The sequence below is a fragment of the Aquarana catesbeiana genome, linkage group LG06 (assembly GCF_042186555.1).
Source record: "Aquarana catesbeiana isolate 2022-GZ linkage group LG06, ASM4218655v1, whole genome shotgun sequence".
In the NCBI taxonomy this organism is placed as follows: Eukaryota; Metazoa; Chordata; class Amphibia; order Anura; family Ranidae; genus Aquarana; species Aquarana catesbeiana.
The window spans coordinates 376,336,010-376,361,774 of NC_133329.1; the positions used below are offsets into that span (position 1 = coordinate 376,336,010).

Below are 25,765 nucleotides of genomic sequence, written 5' to 3' on the forward strand. Positions count from 1 at the left end.
CTTCCTATTTTTTGAGAATAGTACAAAAAAGAGCAACTTCATTTATATGGGGCTCTTCTAAACCACGTATACCTATACACACACTACATCTTCCCAAAAATAAAGGAGGCCTGGGATACCCTAATTTTACTAACTACTACAGAGCAGCACATTTGGCCAGTCTGTCCAAATACCATGCAAAACAGGAAATCCCATTATGGGTATTTATAGAGGCTTCAGAAAATGACCCTCTATTAATATCAAATTTATTATGGCTTGATCCTAAAGACCGCTTTAAAATTCATAATCCCATAACTAAACACTTCTTATCTCTCTGGGATAAACTAAAAACCAAATATCAGTTACAATCTCCACACAATCCTCTCCTTTCTTTTATCAGAAATCCGGCCTTTTATCCGGCATGGATCTACCCAAATTCTTTTAAAGCTTGGACAACATCAGGCATTCAGACACTAAATGACTTCATAGCATCTAAATCATTCCTTTCATTCCCATCGCTTAGAGAAAAATATGATCTACCAAACTCTGAGATATTTAGATATCTCCAAATCAAAAATTTCTATACACCATTCCTAAAGGGGGATACACCATTATCCCAATTATCCATTTTTGAATCAATCTGTACAAAAGATCCATTTGCTAAAGGTACAATTTCATCACTTTATAATCAATTATATGGAGTAGCAAATCTTAATAGACCCTCTTACGTTCAGAGGTGGGAGGAGGACCTGGGACGAACTTTAGAAGACACGGACTGGTCTAACATATGGCTCACATCTAAGTCATCTTCACCCAACATCTTAGCACTGGAGACAAATTATAAAGTCCTAACTCGCTGGTACCTTGTACCCGCTAGAGTGGCAAAATATTCACCTAATACCTCAGCTCTTTGTTTTCGAGGATGCCCAGAAATAGGCACATATTTACACATATGGTGGACGTGCCCAGTAATCCAAACCTTCTGGAAGGAAGTCTTCGTGATTGCATCTAAAATATTTTAAAAAATAATACAACCAGATCCATATTTAACTTTACTTAATCTAAAACCGGAATGGTTAACACTCTCTCAATTCAAACTTATGATCCAACTAATAACGGCTGCAAAACAAACAGTGGCCAAGGCATGGAAATCTCCTACATTAGTACTAGCAGAAACAATTCACAGAATGAATAATACAATGTCCCATGCTAAGATGGTAGCCATCGATCAAAATCAAATTCCAAAATTTGAAAAACGTTGGCATCCTTGCATAAAACAACAGTTCCTGTCAAACTTCAATGACTCTGTCCTGTTGCCATGGTAACAGATTAAATGACTTACAGAGACACCCATTCTAAGGCTTCAAAGAGAACTAAAAAGAATAATAAACTGACGAGCGGGACAACCTTGTGGACCATACCTCTACCTTTCAACCCTTTTTCTTCTTTCTCTTTCCTTTTCTCCACCTTACGATTAAAGCTCATTATCAGAATTTATTTGACCTATATACACTCTACTTGTAAACAATATGTATAGTAGGTATAAATCATTTAAATACCTACAAAAGTAACTAAGGAAATTATATATATCTTTAATTTAGGTTTACGTGAACCCAATGTTTAATATTTGAAATTTCATGATATTTACCTATATAAACCCTACTGTAAAACAATGAGCTTACTTTATAGATCCTTATAAACTTACTTTATGTATCTTTATAACATTGTATACTCAATAAACTTCTTTTGACAAGGAGATTAGACTGCTCTAGCACAGTCCACAATGAATACACATCATACATTTGTATCAGGTGGGAAATAGAGAGGAGCTAAGGTTCCTGTCATTGACCAGATATGGCCATGTGGCCATATTAGGTCAATAATGTCATCATCATCCTCATCCCTTTGTTACGCGTGGATCCGGTATAATGAATTCATACCAGGCCCGGATTGGGGGGGACCCCCATGTCAGTTTTTTTTTTACCCTTTTTTTATTGGTATTGTATTGCCAGAAATAAATGTCATTTTTTTTCCTTTATACATATCAGTTTTACTGCAGCAGGTTCTATACATGGTACAGATGTGCCACTTTACAGGCAGACTAAGGGGACCCCCCAGGCACTGTATTTAAAGTAATTTTTCATTTTTATTGTTTCACGTTAGGCATCATTAAAATAACTGCTCATATACAAACAATCTTTTAAACAAATATTTTTTGCAATGATACATGTTTGCCAGGGCAGTACCTGGACCCCCCATACCCCTTTTAAAAAAATGATCTTGGCTTCCCAGCCGATGCAATGGCGGAGTTTACATCTGCCGAGGCCGGACGTGAAGTCATAGCGTCGCGCCTGGCCTCCAAAGTTAATAGAGACTGCCGGCATGTAAAAACAATCAAGCGGCTGAACAGCCGCTATGATTGTTTTTACATTGTAAGGAATCATCGGCAGAAAAAGAAGATATCTGAATGATGCCTGTAACTACAGGCATCATTCAGATTTAAACATTTAAACTCCAGGAAGTCAAATGACGTCCACCTAAGGAGAAGTGATTAACCAGTCCTTGTTGGTGCTGGCTCTGCATCTCCCCACTCTTCCTCCCTATTGGCCATTGAGGGACAGTGGAACATATCCAGATGGAGTTCGCCAATTTATGTTTGCTTAATTTATGTTTGTTATGCTTTTGTGATGGTGCAATGTATGCAAGTACAACACGGATGTTAGCCTGAATCCAACTTACCTGTATCCAAGATTTTGTTTAGGTGTATATTCACAGTATTTACAATTATGTTATAGACTATTGCACCTGAAGAAGGATAAAACATTTCTAAAACGCGTTGGGTAATTTTTTACTGTTTGTAAATAAAGTTTTTGTATTTTTCACTCTATTACATATGTCTACTATCTCATATTATGCCTTATGCCTTTAAAATCCAATTGGGGTCTAATATTGAGTATTGTATGGGACTGGACAATGAAACAAGGAAGCAGTAGAAAGATGATCTTATCTCTGCTCTTTCCTCTTATCAGTAAGCCTCTTCTACTGCAGCACACCTGACTGGCTCCTCATGTTACTCCTTCCTCTCCCAGTCTGAGTTCTGATGTACATGGAAGAAGCGATACCAAGTCATGTTCAGGTACTTTTACAGCTTGCATGAAAAAAAAAAATACATTTAAGGATTTATTAATGAGTACAGAGCTGCATTAGTTTGTGTTTTTTATATCTACCTTGAGTTCAGTGTTAAAAAAATAGAAATTGTTTATGATACAAGGGACTTGTAGTGTCAGTACTTTATGTTTTGTTTTGTTTTTTTAACTTTTTAATATTTTTTTTACTATAATGAGTTGTAGAGGTAGTGATATCCATAATTATTCTTTCCTGTCAATATTCCTAAGTGCTATTTAATCTTTTGCACGTATCTCTAATGAAAACAAATGATGGCTAAGCTGTACAGTCAGTAATACACACAATGGTAGATACCGTCTTCACATGTATGTGCTTTATACTGTATGTGTGGCCTCTTCAGCATTTAAACTCTTGTTGTCTGTGACAATCATGATGGTTTTCCTTCTTTATCATGTTCGGGAGAAATGACAGCTAGAGTCGGGTTGCTAGGGACAGCGTCAGATCTTCCCTCGCACTAATTTTCACGTCTCCTGAGGTGCTCTGATCACCCGGGAGCATAAAATAGATCAAATGCTGAACAGACGTTTTCACCTTTGTATGAGGACTTCATTTGTCACAGCCCTGAAAGCAGCCGTCCCCGCAGAGGAGGCCATGTGACATCTTAGAAGATCTAAAGCTATGATAGGCAACCGGGTTTATTTAAAACCTCACCTTGGAGTATATCTGACTGGTAAATGCAGCGGAAATGCATTACCAGTTTCCGTTTATTTTACATATTTTTGCCAAATTTTATTATATCTATAATAGATTTTTTCACTAGTCTCCTTCACCGTAAAAAATGTTAATATTCACTTTTTTTTTAAAAGTAAACCTATTTATATATATATATATATATATATATATATATATATATATATATATATATATATATATATATATATATAAAAATCAGTCTGCAAACCAAATTATGCCTAAAATAGTCCCTTAAAATCAGTTAATCACCTTACCTCAAAATTGCTAATATTTACTTAAAATCTTTTTTTTTACCTATTTTAATTATTTATTTATTTTTATTAATTTATTTACCTATTTATTTTTAATACAATTTTTATAAAGTGATCTATAAACCACATTACCCCTAAAACTACTAATGTTTACTCAAAAATCATATGTTTTTATTTACAATTGTTTAAGCAGTCTGGTTAATCGCCTTACCCCTATAATTGCTAATATTTATTTAAAATCTGTATTTTGTTTTCATTATTATTACTATACAGTCTTTATATAGCATCAAAAGTTTGTGTATTGCTTTGCAATAAAAAGGATACAGTGACAATACAATTTGTTACAATAACCCTTTTATTTTTTAAAGCAGTCTGTAAACAACAAAAAAAAAAAACTGTTAACATTCATTTAAAAATCTTTTGTATTTATTTATTTATTATGATTATTTATTTTTTTAATCAACCTTCTTTTTATAAATCAGTCTGTAAACCATATCACACCTAAGCATTGCTAATATTCACTTGAAAATCATATTTTTTTATTTTCATTTTATTTATTTTTTTCTAAGCTAATTTTTTTTTTTTCACAAGCAGTCTGTAAACTTTGTAACCGTATGACCCCCTTTTACGTCCTCAGTGCAGCACAGCTTGTCTATTAACTGTCACTGGGAAAGCGCACACTTGACATATACTGAAGAAAAGAGTTGCATTGTGTGGTTTGAGATTGGAACATTTCTATCAGAGGAGAGGTAGCGTGACCTCTGACATTCGATATATTATAGAAAGAAAAGCTAGGAGGAATTTCTGGAATAACCACAGTGAGGTGATTTTAAGAAACTGGGGGAGGTTATGGAAACCTATAGTTAAAAATTTCAATGTAAAACAAAAACAACAAAAAAAACAAACAAAAAAACATAATTTCTAAAAAACAAAAAAAAAATAAAAAGATAGCAAGGCCTAAAGCAAAAAAAAATAAAAAGATAGCAAGGCCTAAAGCAAAAAAAAAATAAAAAGATAGGGGAGAAAAGCTTTGAAGGGGTTAATAGTTAATTGTTTGTGTTTAAATGAGGGGAGCTTACCTGATCGGGGGTAGCATGTGGCTGGGTGGGGTCTTAAGCAGCTTATGGAGGGGTGGTTTACCCTGGCGCCAATTAGAGCTCGGCAGACGCAGGAGACAGCTTTCCCCCACCCTCCCTGTTCTTGTCATTTTTCATTGCTAGGACTTGTTGAATCAATGGATTTTACATACAGTTACATAGTAGGTGAGGTTGAAAAAAGACACAAGTCCATCAAGTCCGACCTATGTGTGTGATTATGTGTTAGTATTACATTATATATCCCTGTATGTTGTGGTCATTCAGGTGCTTATCTAATAGTTTTTTGAAACTATTGATGCTCCCAGCTGAAACCATCGCTTGCGGAAGGGAATTCCACATCCTTGCTGCTCTTACAGTAAAGAACCTGCTACGTAGTTTAAGGTTAAACCTCTTTTCTTCTAATTTTAATGAATGGCCACGGGTTTTATTAAACTCCCTTCCGTGAAAAAGTTTTATCCCTATTGTGGGGTCACCAGTACGGTATTTGTAACATGAAATCATATCCCCTCTCAAGTGTCTCTTCTCCAGAGAGAATAAGTTCAGTACTTGTAACCTTTCCTCATAACTAATATCCTCCAGACCCTTTATTAGCTTTATTGCCCTTCTTTGTACTCGCTCCATTTCCAGTACATCCTTCCTCAGGACTGGTGCCCAGAACTGGACTTGTCTTGTAGAGCGGGAGAATTATTGTTTTATCTCTGGAGTTGATCCCCTTTTTAATGCATGCCAATATTCTGTTTGCTTTGTTAGCAGTAGCTTGCATGCCATTGCTGAGCCTATCATCTACTAGGACTCCCAGGTCCTTTTCCATCCTAGATTCCCCCAGAGGTTCTCCCCCCAGTGTATAGATGCATTCATATTTTTGCCACCCAAATCCACTATTTTACATTTTTCTACATTGAACCTCATTTGCCATGTAGTTGCCCACCCCATTGATTTGTTCAGATCTTCTTGCAAGGTTTCCACATCCTGCGGAGAAGTTACTGCCCTGCTTAGCTTAGTGTCGTCCGCAAATACAGAGATTGAACTATTTACCCCATCCTCCAGGTCGTTTATGAACAAATTAAACAGGATTGGTTCCAGCACAGAACCCTGGGGGACCTCACTACCCACCCCTGACCATTCTGAGTACTCCCCATTTATCACCACCCTCTGAACTCGCCCTTGTAGCCAGTTTTCAATCCATGTACTCACCCTATGGTCCATACCAACGGACCTTATTTTGTACAGTAAACTTTTATGGGGAACGGTGTCAAATGCTTTTGCAAAATCCAGATACAACAACGTCTACGGGCCTTCTTTTATCTAGATGGCAGCTCACCTACTCATAGAAGATTAATAGATTGGTTTGGCAAGAATGATTCTTCATGAATCCATGCTGATTACTGCTAATGATACCAATTTCATTACTAAAATCTTGTATATAGCCCCTTATCATCCAAGAGCTTGCATACTATTGATGTTAGGCTAACTGGTTTGTAATTCCCAGGGATTATTTTGGCCCTTTTTAAAATATTGGTGCTACATTGGCTTTTCTCCAATCAGCTGGTACCATTCCAGTCAGTAGAATTAGGATTAGGAAAAAAAAAATTAGGAACAATGGAATGGCAATTACTTGACTGAGTTCCCTAAGTACCCTCGGGTGCAAGCCATCTGGTCCCGGTGACTTATTAATGTTAGGTTTTCCAAGTCTATTTCTAATACTGTCCTCTGTTAGACATGAGGGTCCTTCCTGTGATGTGTCATGAGGACAAACACTGCAGTTTTGGTTACTGAAGCCCCCTAATTCCCTCGTGAAGAATGAGGAGAAGAATAAATTCATTACCTTCGCCATCTCCCCATCCTTCGTAACCAGATGTCCTTCCTCATTCTTTATGGGGCCAATATGGTCTGTCCTCCCTTTTTTACTGTTTATATATGTAAAGAATTTCTTTTTGATTTTTTCTGCTCTCCTCCTCTATGTGTCTGTTGTGTTCCATCTTAGCCACCCTAATTGCACCCTTACATAACTTGTTGCATTCTTTGTAAAGTTTGAATGCTGTTGATGATCCCTCAGCCTTGTATTTTTTGAAGGCCTTCTCCTTTGCTTTTATATGCATTTTTACATTGGAGTTAAGCCATCCAGGACTTTTGTTTGCTCTTTTAAATTTATTACCCAATGGGATGCATTGGCTAATGCCCTTATTTAATATGCCCTTAAAGCAAACCCATCTCTCCTCCGTGTTTTTTGTTCCTAATATTTTATCCCAATTTATATCTTCTAGCAAGGTTAGTAGTTTAACAAAGTTGGCTCTTTTGAAATTCAGTGTCTTTGTGTTCCCCTTGTCGTAGCAGCTGGGCAGTTGTTGGTCTTTGCTGGCGGTGGAAATTTAGTCTAAGTGAATGGTTTGGGGCCCATCAGTGGTATGTGTCCTTCTGGTGCAATCCTGTTAATGATGGTTTAACCTCTTCAGCTCCTGAAGGTTTACCCCCCTTCATGACCAGGTCATTTTTAGCGATTACTGCGTTACTTTAACTGACAATTGCGCGATCAGTGCGACGTTGTACCCAAATAATTTTTTTTCCCCACAAATAGAGCTTTCTTTTGGTGGTATTTGATCACCTCTGCAGTTTTTATTTTTTGCGCTATAGACAAAAAAACCCCGACAATTTTGAAAACAAAAAACAATATTTTATACTTTCTGCTATTAAACATCCACTAAAAAAAAAATTCTAATTTCTTCATCAATTTAGGCCTAGATGCATTCTGCTGCATATTTTTGGTAAAAAAAATCCCAATAAGTGTATATTGATTGGTTTTCGCAAAAGTTATAGTGTCTACAAAGTTATGGGAGTTTCATTTGTTTTTTATTTTTTAACTAGTAATGGCTGCGATCAGCGGCTTATAGCAGGATTGCGATATTGTGGAGAACAAATCTGACACTAACTGACACTTTTGACACTTTTTTGTGAACCAGTGACACTAATACAGTGATCAATGCTAAAAATATGCACTGTCACTATACTAATGACACTGGCAGGGAAGGGGTTAATATCAGGGGCGATCATCGGGTTAAATGTGTGCCAGATATGTGTTACTGTGTGTGCTGTTTTTACTAAGCAATGTGCTTTGCAGGAAGAAAAAACAGCCAATTGCTGCTGTCAGAAGAGAGCCCTGTGTTGTTTACCTACACAGGGCTCTCTTCGGTAATCTCCGGAGCGGATCGTCGGCTGCTGGCGACCAATCAAGGGCTGGCAGCCGCTGATTGGTTAATGCTGCAGCCAATCACAGCACAGCCGGGGGAGTTGGGGCATGAGGGTGCTCTCTCTACCCCATCGCGCGGATCACATACCAGGTACATGATCCGGTGCAGAGCAGCCACCATGCTGCAGTATATTAGTGGTGGGCAGTCGTAAAGCGTTTAATTGGAATATGGAAATGGTTGCATTTAGGATAGTGTGTTGTCTCTGGTGTGTTGTGGCTGGAGGCCTATTATGGTAAAAGTTCCGGTAGTGTATAATAGAACATAGTTTTGGGTGCCTTCAAACACCAACAGGCTTAGCGGTGATCTGTTTCTGTTTTAAGAAATGCTTCTTCTTTATGTTAACCACTTCAGCCCCGGAAGATTCCCCCCCCTTAAGGACCAGGCCATTTTTTGCGATACGGCACTGCGTCGCTTTAACTGACAATTGCTTGGTCATGCAGCGCTGTACCCAAATAAATTTTATGTCCTTTTTTTCCCCACAAATAGAGCTTTCTTTTGGTGGTATTTGATCACCTCTGCGCTATAAACAGAAAAAGAGCGTCAATTTTGAGAAAAAAAATATTTTTTACTTTTTGCTATAATAAATATCCCCCAATTTAAAAAAAAAAAAAAAACAAAAAACAAATTTCTTCCTCAGTTTAAGCTGATATATATTCTTCTACATATTTTTGGTAAAAAAATCGCAATAAGCATATATTGATTGGTTTGCGCAAAAGCTATAGCGTCTACAAAATAGGGGGATATATTAATGGCGTTTTTATTATTATTACTATTTTTTTTTTACTAACAATGGCGGCGATCAGCAATTTTTTGCGGGACTGCGACATTGCAGCAGGCAGATCAGACAATTTTGACACTTTTTTTGGACCATTGATATTTATACAGCGATCAGAGCTAAAAATAGCCACTGATTACTGTATACATATCACTGGCAGGGAAGGGGTTAACACTAGGGGGCGATCAAGGGGTTAAGTGTAAAGGGATGGTGAACCCGCGCAGTGGACATAAAGACTTAATTGGTAAAGTTTGGAACTGCTGCCTCCCAACAAGCAGTCACCCTAAAATGGGGACAGCTGAGATATATTAGAAATGATAGAAGGGTTTGGCGCTGTTCCTATTTAGTTTCCTACCTCCATATAGGTTACTAGATTAAAATAAATTCTTAGGTGCACCGTGCATATATCAAATATTAAATACAAATTAACAATATGGATTCCCAAGTATACCGTGCATGTGTCAATTAAATATTCTGCTACAATATTGTGCAATCATAGGTGATACATAGACATAACTTAAATGCTTACATATGTAATATTGCTAGGGAGGGAAGAAAGGAGGGGGGGGGGGAAGGAAAAGGGGGGGGGGGGGGAGAAGGGAGTGAGATAGGGAGGTGGGGAGGGGGTGTAGGAAGTCTGTTCCTAAGGAAAATTACAATAACAAGATAAAGTGCAAATGTGCTGGTGCAATCCAAAAGGCAACAGTGACAAGATAAAGTGCAAACGTACTTCAAAATTCTTTAGTGAGTCTCTTGTGCCATATTCTTGTGCTGTGGTGATAATCCTTCACTTATAATATCTCTTTGCTCTGAAAGTGCAGCCACTCACCAGATCACTTCACCCCTGCGGGGGTAGTAGGCAGTTACAGTTTTATCGCCACTGTACAGCGATCGCTGGCGGGCTCAGGATCGTGGTATATCATATATAAAGAGAGAGGGAGTGCCCATAGCGTAAAATTGCTTTAAAAAAGTTTTATTACACAAAATGAAAGGGTACTCACACTTTTACAGTAAAAATCAAGCGAAATGGTAAAAACGTCAAAACCGTCATAAATATCCTTCAGCGCTGGTACAGGAGGTGATTCCTACATTGTTCACCTCCATCCATGGCTGTAGTTTGCAGATCACTTCAGAAACTTGCTGGTAGACAGAGGACAGATGCATAGGATGGGTCTGTTTTGACGTTTTTACCATTTCGCTTGATTTTTACTGTAAAAGTGTGAGTACCCTTTCATTTTGTGTAATAAAACTTTTTTAAAGCAAAGAGATATTATAAGTGAAGGATTATCACCACAGCACAAGAATATGGCACAAGAGACTCACTAAAGAATTTTGAAGTACGTTTGCACTTTATCTTGTCACTGTTGCCTTTTGGATTGCACCAGCACATTTGCACTTTATCTTGTTATTGTAATTTTCCTTAGGAACAGACTTCCTACACCCCCTCCCCACCTCCCTATCTCACTCCCTTCTCCCCCCCCCCCCCCCCCCTTTTCCTCCCCCCCCCCCCCCTCCTTTCTTCCCTCCCTAGCAATATTACATATGTAAGCATTTAAGTTATGTCTATGTATCACCTATGATTGCACAATATTGTAGCAGAATATTTAATTGACACATGCACGGTATACTTGGGAATCCATATTGTTAATTTGTATTTAATATTTGATATATGCACGGTGCACCTAAGAATTTATTTTAATCTAGTAACCTATATGGAGGTAGGAAACTAAATAGGAACAGCGCCAAACCCTTCTATCATTTCTAATAAAGGGGTTAAGTGTGTTCCCTGGCAGTGTTTCTAACTGTATGGGGGCTGGGCTGACTGGAGGAGGAGACATATCGCTGTTCGTAATTATTAGGAACAGCAGATCTGTCTCTCCTCTCCTGTCAGAACTGGGATTTGTGTGTTTACATACACAGATCCCCGTTCTGGCTCTCATGCCCACGATCACGGGTGGCTGGCGGATATTGTGGCCCTCGGCCACACGCACCAGGTCCCCCGCCATGCAGCCGGCATGCACGCACGCCTGCTATAGCTCCCAAAGGAGCCGACGTACCCATACGTCAATTTGCAGGAAGGAGCCAACCTGCCGCCGTAAATGTGTATGCGTGGTTAATTTAAGTTGAGTTGTTAACAAAAGGCTGCTATGACTAATTTCACTCCATTCGTTGTGGGGTCTCCTTTTTTAAAATAGGTAATGTAAAAAGGGGTGGGATGAGTCCTGGGTATGGCCTAGTATCCATATTGTTAGAGTTGGCGACTGGTCATGTCTCAGACACATGATTTTATAGCTGAACTCCAGGTGGATATGAAAGGACAAAAAATGAATGTACTCATGAATTTATTATTGTTATTATTATTAAAGCATTGTAAGTATTTGAATTTTTTCAAAAAATTGCTAATATTCATATTATTTATTTATTTATTTTAACCAAGCTTTTTTTTTTTTTTTTTTTTTTTTTTGTTTTAAGTGGTCTATAAACCACATTACCTGTAAAAATGCTAATACTCGCTTAAAAATCTGATTTATTTATTTGCACATTTTTTTAAATGAATATATTATTATTATTATTATTATTATTGTTATTATTATTATTAGTAGTAGTAGTAGTAGTAGTAGTAGTAGTAGTATTTTTTTTTTTTTTTTTAAGCAGTGTAAGTATCAGAATTTGACCTGCTTTTAGCCTCTTGCATTTCTGTAAACCACATTTATCCATAAAAATTGCTAATATTCACTAACATATTTGTATATAATTCTTTATTTATTTAAACCAAACTTTTTTTTTTTAAGTGGTCTATAAACCACATTACCTGTAAAAATGCTAATTTTCACTTAAAAATCAGATGTATTTACAATATTTTTTTTTAAATGAATACATTATTATTATTATAGTTATTGTTATTGTTATTATTATTATTATTATTATTATTATTATTATTATTGACTGACAAGAAGCATGCTGATAAGAGCAGAGAGCAGAGTGACAGACAAAATTACCTCATCACTGCACTGCTTCTCCTTTTACTGTCCAGTCACAGGCTGGGGTGGGTCCAAAACTATGTGGGCACAGAGGAAGGGAGTTTAATGATACTTGCTATCAGACTGAGGACATCTAGTGGCTGAAAACATATTACAGGGAAAATCTATGGATTGAAGGTGAATATTGCCACAAAAGCAGTTTTTTTTTTATTTTACCTTTTAATTGACTTTGTTTTTCTTTGGTATTTTTTTGCTAAAGGGTTGTTTTAGGTTGTCCAATGTGTAATACTGTGCTGCAACACTTTGCGGCCAATAAGGTTATAGTTTTTTTTTCTGTTTAAAGCAAATCTGTAGCTAAAAATAATAATAATAATAATAATAATAATAATAATAATAATAAAAATATATTTAAAAAGCCTCCTTTTTAACACACAAAAAAATAAAAATAATAATGACACTTAAAAGTCCCACCACCAGTAACTCCAACCCTCGCTCTCTTGCAGAGCTGTATTAACTGCAGAATCTTCAGCATCTGACCCACATCTGCTGTGGCTGCAGCTCTTGTTCTCTACATCAGTGGTTCCCAACCTAATTGAGACCGGAGCTGGGTACATTCTTCCAAAACCTTCCATACTCCCACAGTAAAAAAACAAACAAAAAAAAAACAGCCTATATACGCACACAATAAAAGTATGGGAATGCAAAATATACAAGGCTCTGTATGGAGTTGGGGGTTTTGGAATGGGTTGGGGGACCCTGCAGCAGACTTGGTCGCAACGTATAAGATTTCTGAAGGGACCTGGGGGCAACTCTGGCAAATGTGTTTCTGGAGGGAGTAGGGGACTTTGTGGGACCACTCTAGGACACTGTTGGAGGTTGGAGGCTCTGCTGCAACCTAAGGGGCACTGCAAGGGGATGGCAGGCACTGTGGGTGGTTGGGCAACACTGTGGGGGCTCTTAAAAGGACATGGGGGCACTGTGAGTGGTTGAGGGGCACTGTGGGAAGTTCAGGAATACTGTGCGAGACTGGAGGGTACTCTGGGAGGTTGGGGTGCACTCTGGGACACTGTTGGAGGCTAGGGGCACTATGGGGGGGGGGGCTGGAGGCTCTGACGCAACCTAAGGGTCACTGCAGGGGGTTGGCGGGCACTGTGAGATGTTGGACAGCACTGTGGAAGCTCCATAAGGACCTGGGGACACTGTTGGAGGTTGAGGAGCACAGCCAGCAAACAATCAAAAAATGCAGCACTCTAAACAAGGAAATATCCTTGGTATCAGTTGCAGTCCACAGGAGGGTGCTCTGGCTACAATGTCCTCATGACAGCAGTTAATCAGCAAATTCCAATAGAAGAAGCTGGCACTCCACATCCTGAATACATGGTAAATGGTTTATTAGGTACACATGTTAGCCCCTTGTACCCTTTCATGTGTACCTAATAAACCATTTACCATGTATTCAGGATTTGGAGTGCCGTCTTCTTCTATTGGAATTTGAGGAGCACAGCGGCCCACTATAGGAGTGTAGGTGGCACAATGGGAACTGGAAGGCACTTTGGCAGGTTAGGGGATCTGCAGTTTGCTTTAGTGCCAGTTTACACAGGGGCAGCCCGACTTGCAGTGCGATTTTGCAAGGCGATCTGCACACGACTTCAGCGGCGGCTTGCAAAATGACTTCGGTGTAGAAGTCAATGCAAGTTGCCCTGAAGTCGTCCCAAAGTAGTCCCAAAGTAGTACAGAAACCTTTTTTCTAAGTCGGAGCGACTTGAGTTGTTCCTATTAGAACGGTGTCATAGTACAGAATGCAGTCGCCCCTGTGTGAACCGGCACTTAGGCTTGAAGGGAGGGAGGGAGGGCGCAAAGGGGCAGTGAGCCAGTGTCAGTGGTTGAGAACCTCTGCTCTACATCACTACTGTGTCCCTGCAGAGATATAATGATAAAAGGTAAAAAAGGAAAGGTGGACTTTGAGCGGTTATTATGGTTGGCATTGTTCCTGCACATAAGGACTAATAATAATGTTGGTTGCACATCTATTGTCAAACTGTAAGTCCCAGCATGACCTGTCAGCTAAAGTTGGGCTTGACGCTCCACAGCCAAGACACTAGAACTAGGTGATATTTGTTGGGATTTGTAGTTCCACCACGGTTAGAGTGCTGCCACCGATTTTAATTCTTAAACTTGGTTCACAACTAAAGGAGCAACCAAGCATGGTCATGTTTCTGCGTGTTTTTGCGTGTTCCCATGCATCACATGTAGCGCAGCACATTCATTTCTATAGGCTGCTATTTGAGCGAGAAACACGGAAAAGAACTCCAGGACTCTTTTCCAAAATGCGATGAACTGCACTGAACTGCATGTTAACTGCACCATTGCACGTCTGCTGCATGGCAGCGCATTTCGCGCTCATTCCCGACATGCAGCAGTGTGAATCAAACCTTACAGCTTCCCTTTCCCTCCCTCATCCAGGCAATGTCAATTAAAATGATATATAACAAAGCTTATAATTATCCTCCGCGAATCTCATTATCCTCCGCGAATCTCATTAAACACGGGCTAATTAACAGCATATAAATACAACTTAATGAAAAAAAAATCAAAATCACTTTACCCAAGCCGATGACAATAAAGCAAATAAGAAAATAAAAACAGAAGTAGGCAAAATAATATGGAAATCATCCATACCGTTCCAAGATAATTAAGCGTATATTTGAAGGAGCGGCTGTGTATATAAAGCAAGTTTTTATTTTTGTGCCATTGATGTAAAATTTAGAATTACATTGCTTGTGCCTGTGCCGTTGTTCCATAGTTTTCACAGTAATATTTTGTATAGAAATGTGTCCACTAGAGGGCACACCTACCTCTAAATGAGATCCAGCTAAAACTTGCTGTAAGATCAAGCACAGCAGAAGCTAAATAATTGTCATGATTCAGACAGGGGTGCTAAAAAAATGATAATCATTGAATTTTTGTGGATTTGTACCCTTTTCTATTCTGCCAGTTTGCAGCAAATTTCACAAAGCAGATTCTTTGTGGTGAATCTTTGACTAGGAGTGAACTCAACACAGAGACTTTGGGACTCTTTTATCTGGCCCCTTCTATCATTTCATGCTGGAGCCTCTAATCCCCACCCACACTCCTTTCTGGAACATTGGTTCTCTATCCTCCAGGTCCACTAGGTGATTGGGTGTTATAACAATGGCATTGTGCCAGTGGTGTAGGGTGGGCAGGGGCAATTGCCCTGGGTGCAAGATTCTTAGAGGCACAAAGTCCAACCTCCCAACCTTCTTGGTTTTTGCAGGATTGTCCTGGCGTTTCAACAAAATTGAAAACCTGAATGCTAGAATGGTGGAGAGGATTTGTGCTGGGAGGGGAGATTTGTGCTAGCTGGGGAGATATTGGGGGGAAATTGTGCTGGGAGGGTGGATTTGGGGGAAAAATTGTGCTTGGAGGGGAGATTTAGGCGAGAAGAATTGTGCTGAGAGGGGGGATTTGAGGGGGAGAATCGTACTTGGAGGGGGGAATTTAGAAGGGGGAAAAATGGTGCTGGGGGGGGAATTTAGAGGGGGGAAGAATGGTGCTGGGAGGGGGGATTTAGGGGGGAACAATTGTGCTGGGAGGGGGATTTAATGGGAAGAATTGTTCTGGGAGGGGGGTTTAAGGGGGGAAGAATTGCGCTTGGAGGGGGATTTAGAGGGGAAGAATTATGCTTGGAGGGGAGTTTGGGGGAGGGGGGGAGAACTGTGCTGGGAGGGTGGATTTAGGGGGGAAGAATTGTGCTGGGAGGGGGGTTGGTGGGAGAATTGTGCTGTAAGGTGGGATTTAGGGGGGGGACATATGTGCTGGGAGGGGGTGTAGAGAACAAAAATTGTTCTGGGGCGGGGAGGGGGGGATTTAGGGGAGGAAGAATTGTGCTGGGAGAGGGGATTTTGTAGAAAGAATTGTGCTGAGAGGGGGGGATTAAGTCTAGGTTCACACTACTGCGATGCGATGCACTGCAAATTTGATCAATTTTTTTGTCCTGTGTGAGGTGCAAATTTGCCTTGCGTTTTGAGGTGGACAGGTGCAATTTTTCTGCAAATTTCAGGAGGCAGACAGTGAACAATTTGCAGAGATGTGAACTGTGTGCTGCGTGTTTACTGCAAGTTCAATTGAAGCCTATGAAGATAAAATTCGCATTGCACCATAGGAATTCACATCGCACTCGCAGTCAACACGCACAGGACCCTTTTTTTTCTCGCATAAAATTCGCAACGCATAGATGTGAACCAAAGCCATGGAATATTATGCTTTTTACATGACCTGCGAATCTGTGTGTTCCTAAACACATCAAACCCGCTGTAAATTCACATCAGTGTGAACCCAGGCTTAGGGGGAAACAATTGTGTTGGGAGGGGGGTATAAGGGGGGGGAGAATTGTGCTGGGAGGAGTTTTTTTTTGGAGGGGGATAGTGCTGGGAGGGGGTAATAAGGGGAAAAGAAATTGTGCTGGGAGGGAGAATTTAGGGGGGAGGGGGTATATCCTAGGAAGAATTGTGCTGGGGGGGGATTTAGAGGGGGGAAGAATTGTGCTGGGAGGGGATATTTGGGGTAAAGAATTGTGCTGGGAGGTGGGATTTAGGGGTAAGAATGGTTCGGGGAGGGGGGTTTAAGGGGGGAAGAATTGTGCTGGGAGGGGAGTTTGGGGGAGGGGGTGAAATTGTGCTTGGGGTGGGATTTAGGAGTAAGAATGCTTCTGGGAGGGGGGATTTAGAGGGGAAGAACTGTGCTAGGAGGGGAGTTTGGGGGAGGGGGGAGAATGGTGCTGGGAGGGGGGATTTAGGGGGGAAGAAATGTGCTGTGAGGGAGATTTAGGGGGGAAGAATTGCACTGGGAGTTTGGGGGGGGGGTCGTGCTGGAAGGAGGGATTTAGGGGGAGAGGAAGGATTTGGGGGGGGTGGATTTAGGGGGGAAAGAATTTTGCTGGGAGAGGGTTGGGGGGAAGAATTGTGCTAGGAGGGGGATTTAGGGGGGAAGAATAATGCTGGGAAGGGGTGTTTGGGGGAATAATTGTGCTGGCAGGGCGGATTTAGGGGGGGAGAATTATGCTGGTCGGCAGTTGGGGGGGATTGTGCTAGAAGGGGGGATTCGTTTACCCAGTGGAGGAAATTAGAGAACATCTAGCCACCATAAATTGGCCCCATACACTTTGAATCCCAATTTAGGTGAGCCAACTCACTCAACACACACCAAGGTATTGTCTTGGGACAATTCCACAATGTCAGTAATTCTCTAGAACACAGATTCATCATTATCTGTAATGTATATCACCAGATCACAGCAAGGGCACATCTAACCTGCAAGACGAGTTCATGAGATGAAGAGCCGGGCACAATCATCATGCTATTTGGCCTCATGCACACTGGATGTAATCGTCTGTAACGCATTTAGGCGCATCAAGTGCTTGGGCATTAATTAATTTCATTGGCCAGAATAATTTTTTTCTGGCCACTGAAATGAATTAATGTTCAAGCGCTAAATGAGCCTAGTCTGTACACATGTTTGGATGCGTTAACATGCATTTACATGCCAGAACGTTAAATAAATGATGGAAAATGGCTTATTGTGCATTGCAGCTTGCTCAGCAAAGACAGTGTGAATGTCAAGTGAACCTGTTAGAACAAGCATCACAGCTTACCCTATTCTTACAGGCAGTGCCAGGTAGGGGCTCTGCCCAACAACTAGCTCTATTAACCAATTGTGATAACCATCTGTGATAGATGACAGACACCCTGATAGGTTCCCAATAAAGACCAAAATCAATGCTAACCTGATTATAAGAATTCTGGCTTCTTGGCTGTTGCTGGCTTCAATGCTTTCTGCCCCCCCCCCCCCCCCAGTTAGAAAGTTGGAGCAGGGCTAGACTTCCTTATCTGCCAGCAGATTAAGTACATATACAAGTATGGAAAACACTAGATTAGCATTTGGGAAGAAATTAACTTCATTTAGAGGCTTTTTTGGGGGGGTGGTATTAAGTTAGATTATACATTACACTTAGGGGTCTATTTATTAAAAAAAAAAAAAGAAAAACAAACAGCTTGACACATTTGCACAGCCATCACAAATTACCTCTATATTTTGTCAAATATGCTTTTCCTTTCATTGTCAGCTCCATCCAGTGTCCATAATGTGTATTTTCCTGAAATATCTCAATAAGGAAAATACCAAATTCTGGCCACTAGATGGAGCTGATGATCATAAGTAATAAAATATTGGACCAGTGTTTCTCAACTAGAAATCCTCAAGGTGCCCCAACAGCTCATGTTTTCAGGCCCTCTATTATTTTTCACAGGGGATTTGATCAGTTTCACTGCCTTAGTAATTACCAAAGCCGTTTCATCTGAGGGAAATCCTGAAAACATGACCTGTTGGGGCGCCTTAAGGACTGGAGTTGAGAAACACTGTATTAGACTAAATACGGGGATCATTTGTGATACCTCTGCAATTTTTATTTATTTATTTTATTTAGTTTTATACCTCTTAGTATTCTTAGTATTTACAATGTTTCCCCCTTTCGTTATATGTATTCGATGGTTATCTGTGTACAATCACTTTATATATCTTATCTTTTTATTTACATTTTTTAGCTGCTTTTTTTTTCTTTCTTTGAAAACGTAAAATAATGAGGGACTAATAAGTGACAGTTTTTTTTGGGACAAGACCAGGTCCAGGATAATTGAAAGGAGCTTCCATATCCCTCAGGGGCCATATAAAGCTCATTGCACCCTTTAAAATCCCCCTAAGCCATCCTATTTTCACCTTTGGCCTCATTGACTCCAATGCATTTTACCAAAATAGCATCATTTCACCAACATCTCCTCATTTTTGCTGACATTTTAGTGAATGAAGCAGGCAAGTGACTTTTTTTTTTTCAGAAGAGGGGTCAGTTTTAGCCCTCCATATATTCTCTCAGTATAATGTTATATTTGCAAAGAATTTGACCTTGCTAAGTCAATGGGGTTGATTTACTAAAGGCAAATAGACTGTGTGCTTTGCAAGTGAAATCTTAGCAAATGGGGTGAAGGTTCACATTGCAAAGAATACCCAATCACACAGAGGCGGCTGGTGCTCCATCAGTCGGGGGGGGGGGGGTCAGGCAAACAAACCTGAGACATCTACCCCTGCAGTGGCTCCAGTCCGCCACCTCACACCAACCCCCACCCCGGTTGCTGGCTCGCTCGCCGATTGATCTGCACTAACCCCATCCAGGTTGTGGCTGCGGCTTCCCCCCTCTGTTTCCTCCGTGTTCTGGCAGTCGCTGCTTCTCTTCCTGGCCAATGAGGTCTTAGGACTTCCGGCCAATCGGGACTCAGGACCCGCTTCCTGATTGACCGGGAGGCAAAACAAGAAGACATTAGCGAATAATAATTTGCTAATGTCACACAACTGGGTGGGCTCGGGGCGCAGTGCTCTGCGCCCCAAGCCCACCCTTTTTTGAAAACAATTAGAACCTCAGGCTCTAATCATGAGCTTCAAAAAAAAGAAAAACCCATTGAAATCCATGCGTCAAGCAACTTGAATGTAGATTAGGGGCCCAGGCACATGGATTAGGGGGTGGGACCCCTGCACCCCTTATGGAAGGGCCGCCACTGCAAACAAATACCAAAGAAAATTTAAACAAAACTGCGTTTTTGCTTGCACATGATTGGATGATGGAAGTCAGCAGAGCCTTTCTTCATTTACTAAGCTCTGGAGCAACTACCATTGCAAAGTGCACAGTCTATTTGCCTTTAGTAAATCAACCCCATTGAGTTAGCAAGGTCAAATTAGTTGTAAACATAACATTGCACTTAGGGAATATATGGAGGTCTAAAGCTGACCCCTCCTCTAAAAAAAGGTCACTTGCCTGGTTGTCTTGCTGCATTAACCTTTAGCAAATCTGCCCCAATGCTGGCAATAGCACGTATTTAAAAGCCCCTCTTGGGCTGTTCAACCCTTTGCTATCCAGCTGAACTGCCTGCTAAAAGGTCAGCGAGATAACCTGCCATGGCAGTGAACTCCGGACAGCTCAGCAGAGCCCACTGCCCGACGCGATCCTGCCTTCTGCTCGGCTAACATAAGGGGGCATCATTTATACTCGTCGAGGGTCCTGCTAGACTTCAGATCCAGAGCAATCCATGAATCACTCTTCGTGGATACTGTTCATTTACTGGTTAATGCTGAATCATCTATTATGTTGCTCCGGTTCCCTTCCCAAAAGCGTATTAATCCCTCAGCCCACCAAGCACAGTCAGAGGCAGCTAGATGGCAAGCAACCCCCCCCCCCCCTTCCCCCCACCCTTCTGCTTCTTCTATAGCTAATTACAGAGCTGCTTTTTTTTTTTGCATTTGCATTTGCACCAAATCCCTTTGCAAGAGGACCGTTTGGCTAAAATAGCATCCGATGGGAAAAAAAAAAAAAGTGTGATATATCCAATGCCATTATTAAATGACCAGATAGCAAACATCTTCTTTTTTGCTGTAGATGGATGTGAAGTGACACAGGAGGAGGAAGCAGAAGAACAGAATTGTTCTATGCAGTCTTTTTAGGCTGATGTGTATCCCTCCTTGTGTGTTCAAATAGCTCTTTAGCCATTGATGGGGGTGATTTATGGCCAAGGATTGGGGTGTATGTGTTAGATTGTGTGATTAATCAGAAGATCCAATCCGACTGGCATCTCTTCTCTCCCTTCTCTCATTTTCTCTCTGCCCCTCTCTTGTGATGTAACATCAGACGTGTATTCTGCATTGAGGAGTCAAGACACACAGGCAGCTCGCACACACATACACACCTACAAGTCCTGCTGGAAGCAGGAGGGGGGGGGGAAAGCAGGCAGGCTGGCTTGCTTTAGCAGAAGAATTTCCATTGACATTTGTAAATTACACTAGACTCCAAGCTCGCTGAGTGTTGTGTGCAACCAGGCAGTCATCAGCAGTCTCTTTTCAATCCTTTTGCCTGCAACAATGTCTGAGTTCTTCCTAGCCTTGGTGGCTCTATCAGGATTACTGCCTATTGCCAAGGTGCTGAGTCTGGGTGCTGATGCAGGTAAGAAGTCTCTTATCGCTTGACACAACTTCAAAGTTATCTTTGTAGCTTCTTAGGATGGGGCTGATGCTCTTCAAAAAGGAGTGTGATTATTATAATAATTTTTTTTTCAATGTTTGCTATGCTTTGTGATGCTTAGGCAGTAAGAAAAGTAGAGTATCCAAAGAAGGGGCTACCGGGTGCTGCAAGATGCTTAGCGGTTAGAAACCTCAGGGTCTTAAATATGGACATTTAGGGATGCGTGGTTGATGTTGGCTTGGTTTCGGTTCACTGGAGACAGAAGGAATTTCAATCAGAAGCTGACTTATCAATCTTCTTACCTGAGCTTGCTGTAGTGCTATGATAGGTTTCACATGTAGATGGTAGCAAGTACCAAGGAAAAGGGTTTTTTTTATAGCACATTATGGTCTGAGGCTTTATAGTTTTGTTCTGCAGAAACAACAATGCCTTATGAACTTGTGTCCTCCTGATATCTCTCTCTCACTCAAGTGTCTGTAATTGTGTAGGATGAAAAAAGCCTCCTTTTTTTTAAGACTGTGATTTTAGCTATGGATCTTTTAAGAAAACCAATGCCAATCAATAAGCTGTCAACAAAGCGGCAACAGAGAGCTGTGCTGCTGTAATAACTGTGTTAGATTTGGAACTTTTGCTGCCATCCATGCGGAGGCAACTGCAGGCATTTAAGAATGGTAGCGAGGTTCTGAGTTATAAAACATTATTTTGTCTTCTTTCTTCTGTTTCTTCCAAGTTGATCTGGTGAAATGGCTGGGTGAGGTTTATCGTTTTTGGCAGGGGATGAGTTACAAGCCTGACTCAGGGCATATTTTTACCCTACAGAAAAAAAAAAAAAAAAAGAATAAAAGGATATTTAATGTATTAATGCATGCATGTCTAATGTGTTCAGTGGCATATGCTACACCTTATGGTAAAACATACGGGGAGGTTTTTTTCACAGTGCAGCCTCGCTAACCAAATTCTTAACTTGTCCATTAATATGCATTATTTCAACTTGGAAAAATCCCTATCGGGATTCGGTAATCTGAAAAATGAAAATGCAGTATGTAAAATAGACTCATGATGGTAAGGGCTCTTGTATCATATTGTGACTTCATGTATAGCATGTATAATTACATTATAAGGGCTTAACTATTTAGAGAGTGCACAGACTGGTCAGGTTATCCTCCCTTTCATTAACCAATCAAATTTCATCTTAGCGTTATTGGAACAATTAAATATGATTTCTGCTTGGTTGCCCTTGCTTGGTTCCTATTTACCTTAATAATTGGGTGCTATAGGATATGAGTGACATGTGTTGTCCTTAGAGACCTCGTGGTCTCCCTTTGAAAGATCTCATTGCCTTATATTGCCGGATTTACAAATCTGCCATAACTCCATCCGTCAGCATCTCTGAGAACATCACAGAAGCTTTATATTTAAACTACTGCGAGTGACTGACTATCAGTGGTATTGCCATGCAGAACTGCATATCCAAGTATTAAAACAATCTACGGTGTAATGGTGCATATCATTGCATGGCCTGTTTGAAAGGAATTTGTCCAAAATTCAGAGAGTCTTTTAATAGAATCCTCCTCATTATCTCACACTGTCCTTTTCTCATTAAGAGACTGTATGGACACAGAGACGTCTAAGCCTCATTCAGCGTGCACCATATGGCATTTGGGTTCTTTAGGCGACATTGTTATGCTTCTGTCACCCAGGGTCCAAGCACATTGCTGCTCCAAGTAATATCGGAGCATTTGTCAGAGGAAGATAGGTTACCAAGGTGATTTGTACAAATGTCTCGCAGAAGTGCTTCTTAGTTGCCTTCCGCGGTTCGCCAGATTAGTTAATACCTTCTTGTTAGTTTGCCGGCTAAAAAAAAACGTCTCTAAATATATTTCTCGCAACTCAACTTGCTTGGAAACGATCCTGGGGCATGGTGCTTTATATATTTATGCTGCTTTGCAGAAAGTTCCATGAGTCATTTATCAGTTGATAAAGTCTGCTTTGTTTGGGGCACGTTAGAGGTAAAAACAAAAAAACAAAAACCTACACATCGCCCTCAGTGTCGGAACGTGGTTAGACACAGGTGTAGCTTCTCCACATAAATTAATATAATTAAAAGGTAAACCGGAATGAGTCTATTTTACATCTCTACAGCGCTTGGCCCAAGATTAATGAGTCCTTTGGAGTCATATGGCACTTTGAAAAATATGCTCTTCAGTGTTGGCGTTTTCATTCAGGGGCTGTGATCTTTGCATGGCAATTAGTTTGTGAACAGAATGTCAATGGAAATGTATTCAAATATCCCAGACATCTCAATACCTCACCAGTGAGCGCAAGTATGAATTAAGCTATGCCATATCATGGTTGTTATTGCAACACAAGGGTCAAGTATGGTCTTTAATTGTGAATATGGGTCATGCAGTGTGGTCTTTGCCTAAAACATGGTGTTGAAATATATTGGACCCACCAGCCTCCCAAGAGTTACCACTGGAGACCAACCAATTTTAACACAAGATAATATTGCGTTATCATTGTACTGTTGAATTATAATACATTACATTATAATACATTTATAAAAAGGTCCTAGATTTAAACCCTTAACTAAAAATGAAGGAGGTTCATTGTTGACAAGGGCCAAGTTTGGTCTTTAACTGTGAATATGGGTCATGCGGTGTGGCCTTTACCTGAACATGGTGTTGAAATATATTGGACCCACCAGCCCTCCCAAGAGTTACCACTGGAGGCCAACCAATTTTAACACAAGATAATATGATTGTGTTATCACTGTACTGATTTCCCTTGTTAAACTATAATGCATGTTTAACCCTTAACCTTTTAACCCTTAACTAAAAATAAAGGAGGTTCATTGTTGATAGGTCAATGTAATAAAATCCAAATGTTCAAGTGATAAAACAAGCGCGATAAAACCTTTTTGCTTATGCTTTTATGCACATGATGTTAACTTTTGGCACATAGCCATAGCAGAAAAAGTTTCCCTGGCTTTTCTTTATAGCAAAATGTTTGTTTGTTGAAATGAGCAGTAAGAGAGACAAACTCAGAAAGAACAGACTGCATCCTATCTGATCTCATTTCAGTTCACACTGTTGGTTGTCCTCTCTGTGTGACTTACTTCTGCTTATCTCTTAAGGTGATTGTAGCCGTATTAGTGCACAATTGTGACAACAGTACTGTTAGAGATTATTAGGGCCGGGACAAGGAGTGGGTGGAAGGGGCAGCTGCCCTTGGCACAATGGTTTATTGTAGGGATCAGGGTGCCTTCCTTCTGTTACAAGGCTGACAGGAGTAGTGGCAGTGGCAGTGTTGGTTGCCCTCTCTGTGTGACTTACTTCCTTCTGCATTTCCCTTAATCCCTTAAGATGATTGTAGCTGTATTAGTGCACAATTGTAACAACACAGTTGAGTACTGTAGTGATAATCATGGCAAGGGGTGGGTGGGTGGGAGGGACGGCTGCCTTGGGCCCAATGGTTTATTGTAGTGATGGGGTGCCTTCCTTCTGTTACAAGGCTGCCAGGAGTAGTGGCAGCGGCAGTGATTTTGACAAGCGAGTGACTGCTGAGTGTAGGTTCCCCCAACTTGCACATCATGTGGGTAGGGGGTGCACACTCTGGCATCTTTGCCCAGGGCACTGGATGACCTTGCCCCGGCACTGGTGATAATATTTGTATTTGCTCTAACCATTACATTTTCAGGACAAGCTTTCAAAGCCTATCCCCATTTGTTTAAGGTCTTCACCTTAGAAGAGGGGGGTAGTTCTGAAAATGTAACTGTTAGTGAATATAAAAAAAAGTATCAACTGTGTTGCTGCCTTCATCTCTTATAAGGTATTCCTGCTGTAGGCAAAGATAGCACGTTGTGAGGGTAGTGATTGACAGGTATGAAGAGCTGCAGAAACATAGACAAGTGAAGGTGGTATATGCCATCTTTAGAAGTATTGAAGTTCTCTCTGATGAATTGGAAGAAAAACTATGAAGGATCTACTTCTTTAAGAAGAAACTATCCAAGTACAGTCAACTTTTGTTACAATGATAAAAAGCTTAGTAAGGCTTCCATTGCTATCTTATGAGTGGATCTTCCGGAAGATGTTGGTGGGGAGTACGTTATGGAATGGGGACATCAGGTTTTTGGGATATGGACAGCTTCACAATTGTGCTTGAGGTTTTGTTTTTTTTCCTGTGTTAACTTGATGTGATTAAAGCAGACTTTTCTGTATAAAGAGGTTTAAAATTTAACATCTAAAATCCTGCATTGAATCTGGTTTTAAGCACCTTAAAATGTACTGTTTAATTATTTTCTTGCCGATTCGTATGTTAAGTACTGAATATGTATGGTTGAAAAGGAAACATATTAAACGTTGTTTTACATTTCTAATTGGCATGGTGCTACTCTATAATTTTATATGTCATAACTAGAATGTTCTAATGATTTATTACTGCATGGCTCTGAAATAATTATTAATGTAATGCTTTGCAAGG

General features: G+C 40.4%; 1 protein-coding gene across 6 annotated transcripts in view; it reads left to right on the forward strand.

Annotated features, from left to right (window-relative positions):
* The first annotated feature begins 20,799 nt into the window (after window positions 1-20,799).
* Window positions 20,800-25,765, forward strand: part of LRP1B (LDL receptor related protein 1B) — a 2,172,167-nt gene continuing 2,167,201 nt past the window's right edge. For 3 of the 6 annotated variants that reach the window (XM_073634235.1, XM_073634238.1, XM_073634240.1), the window contains exon 1: window positions 20,800-21,265. In XM_073634235.1, coding sequence (XP_073490336.1) covers window positions 21,184-21,265 — 82 coding nt within the window. In that variant the 5' untranslated portion in view covers window positions 20,800-21,183. The remainder of the gene's footprint in view (window positions 21,266-25,765) is intronic. The other 3 variants (XM_073634239.1, XM_073634236.1, XM_073634241.1) reach the window with 1 other exon arrangement.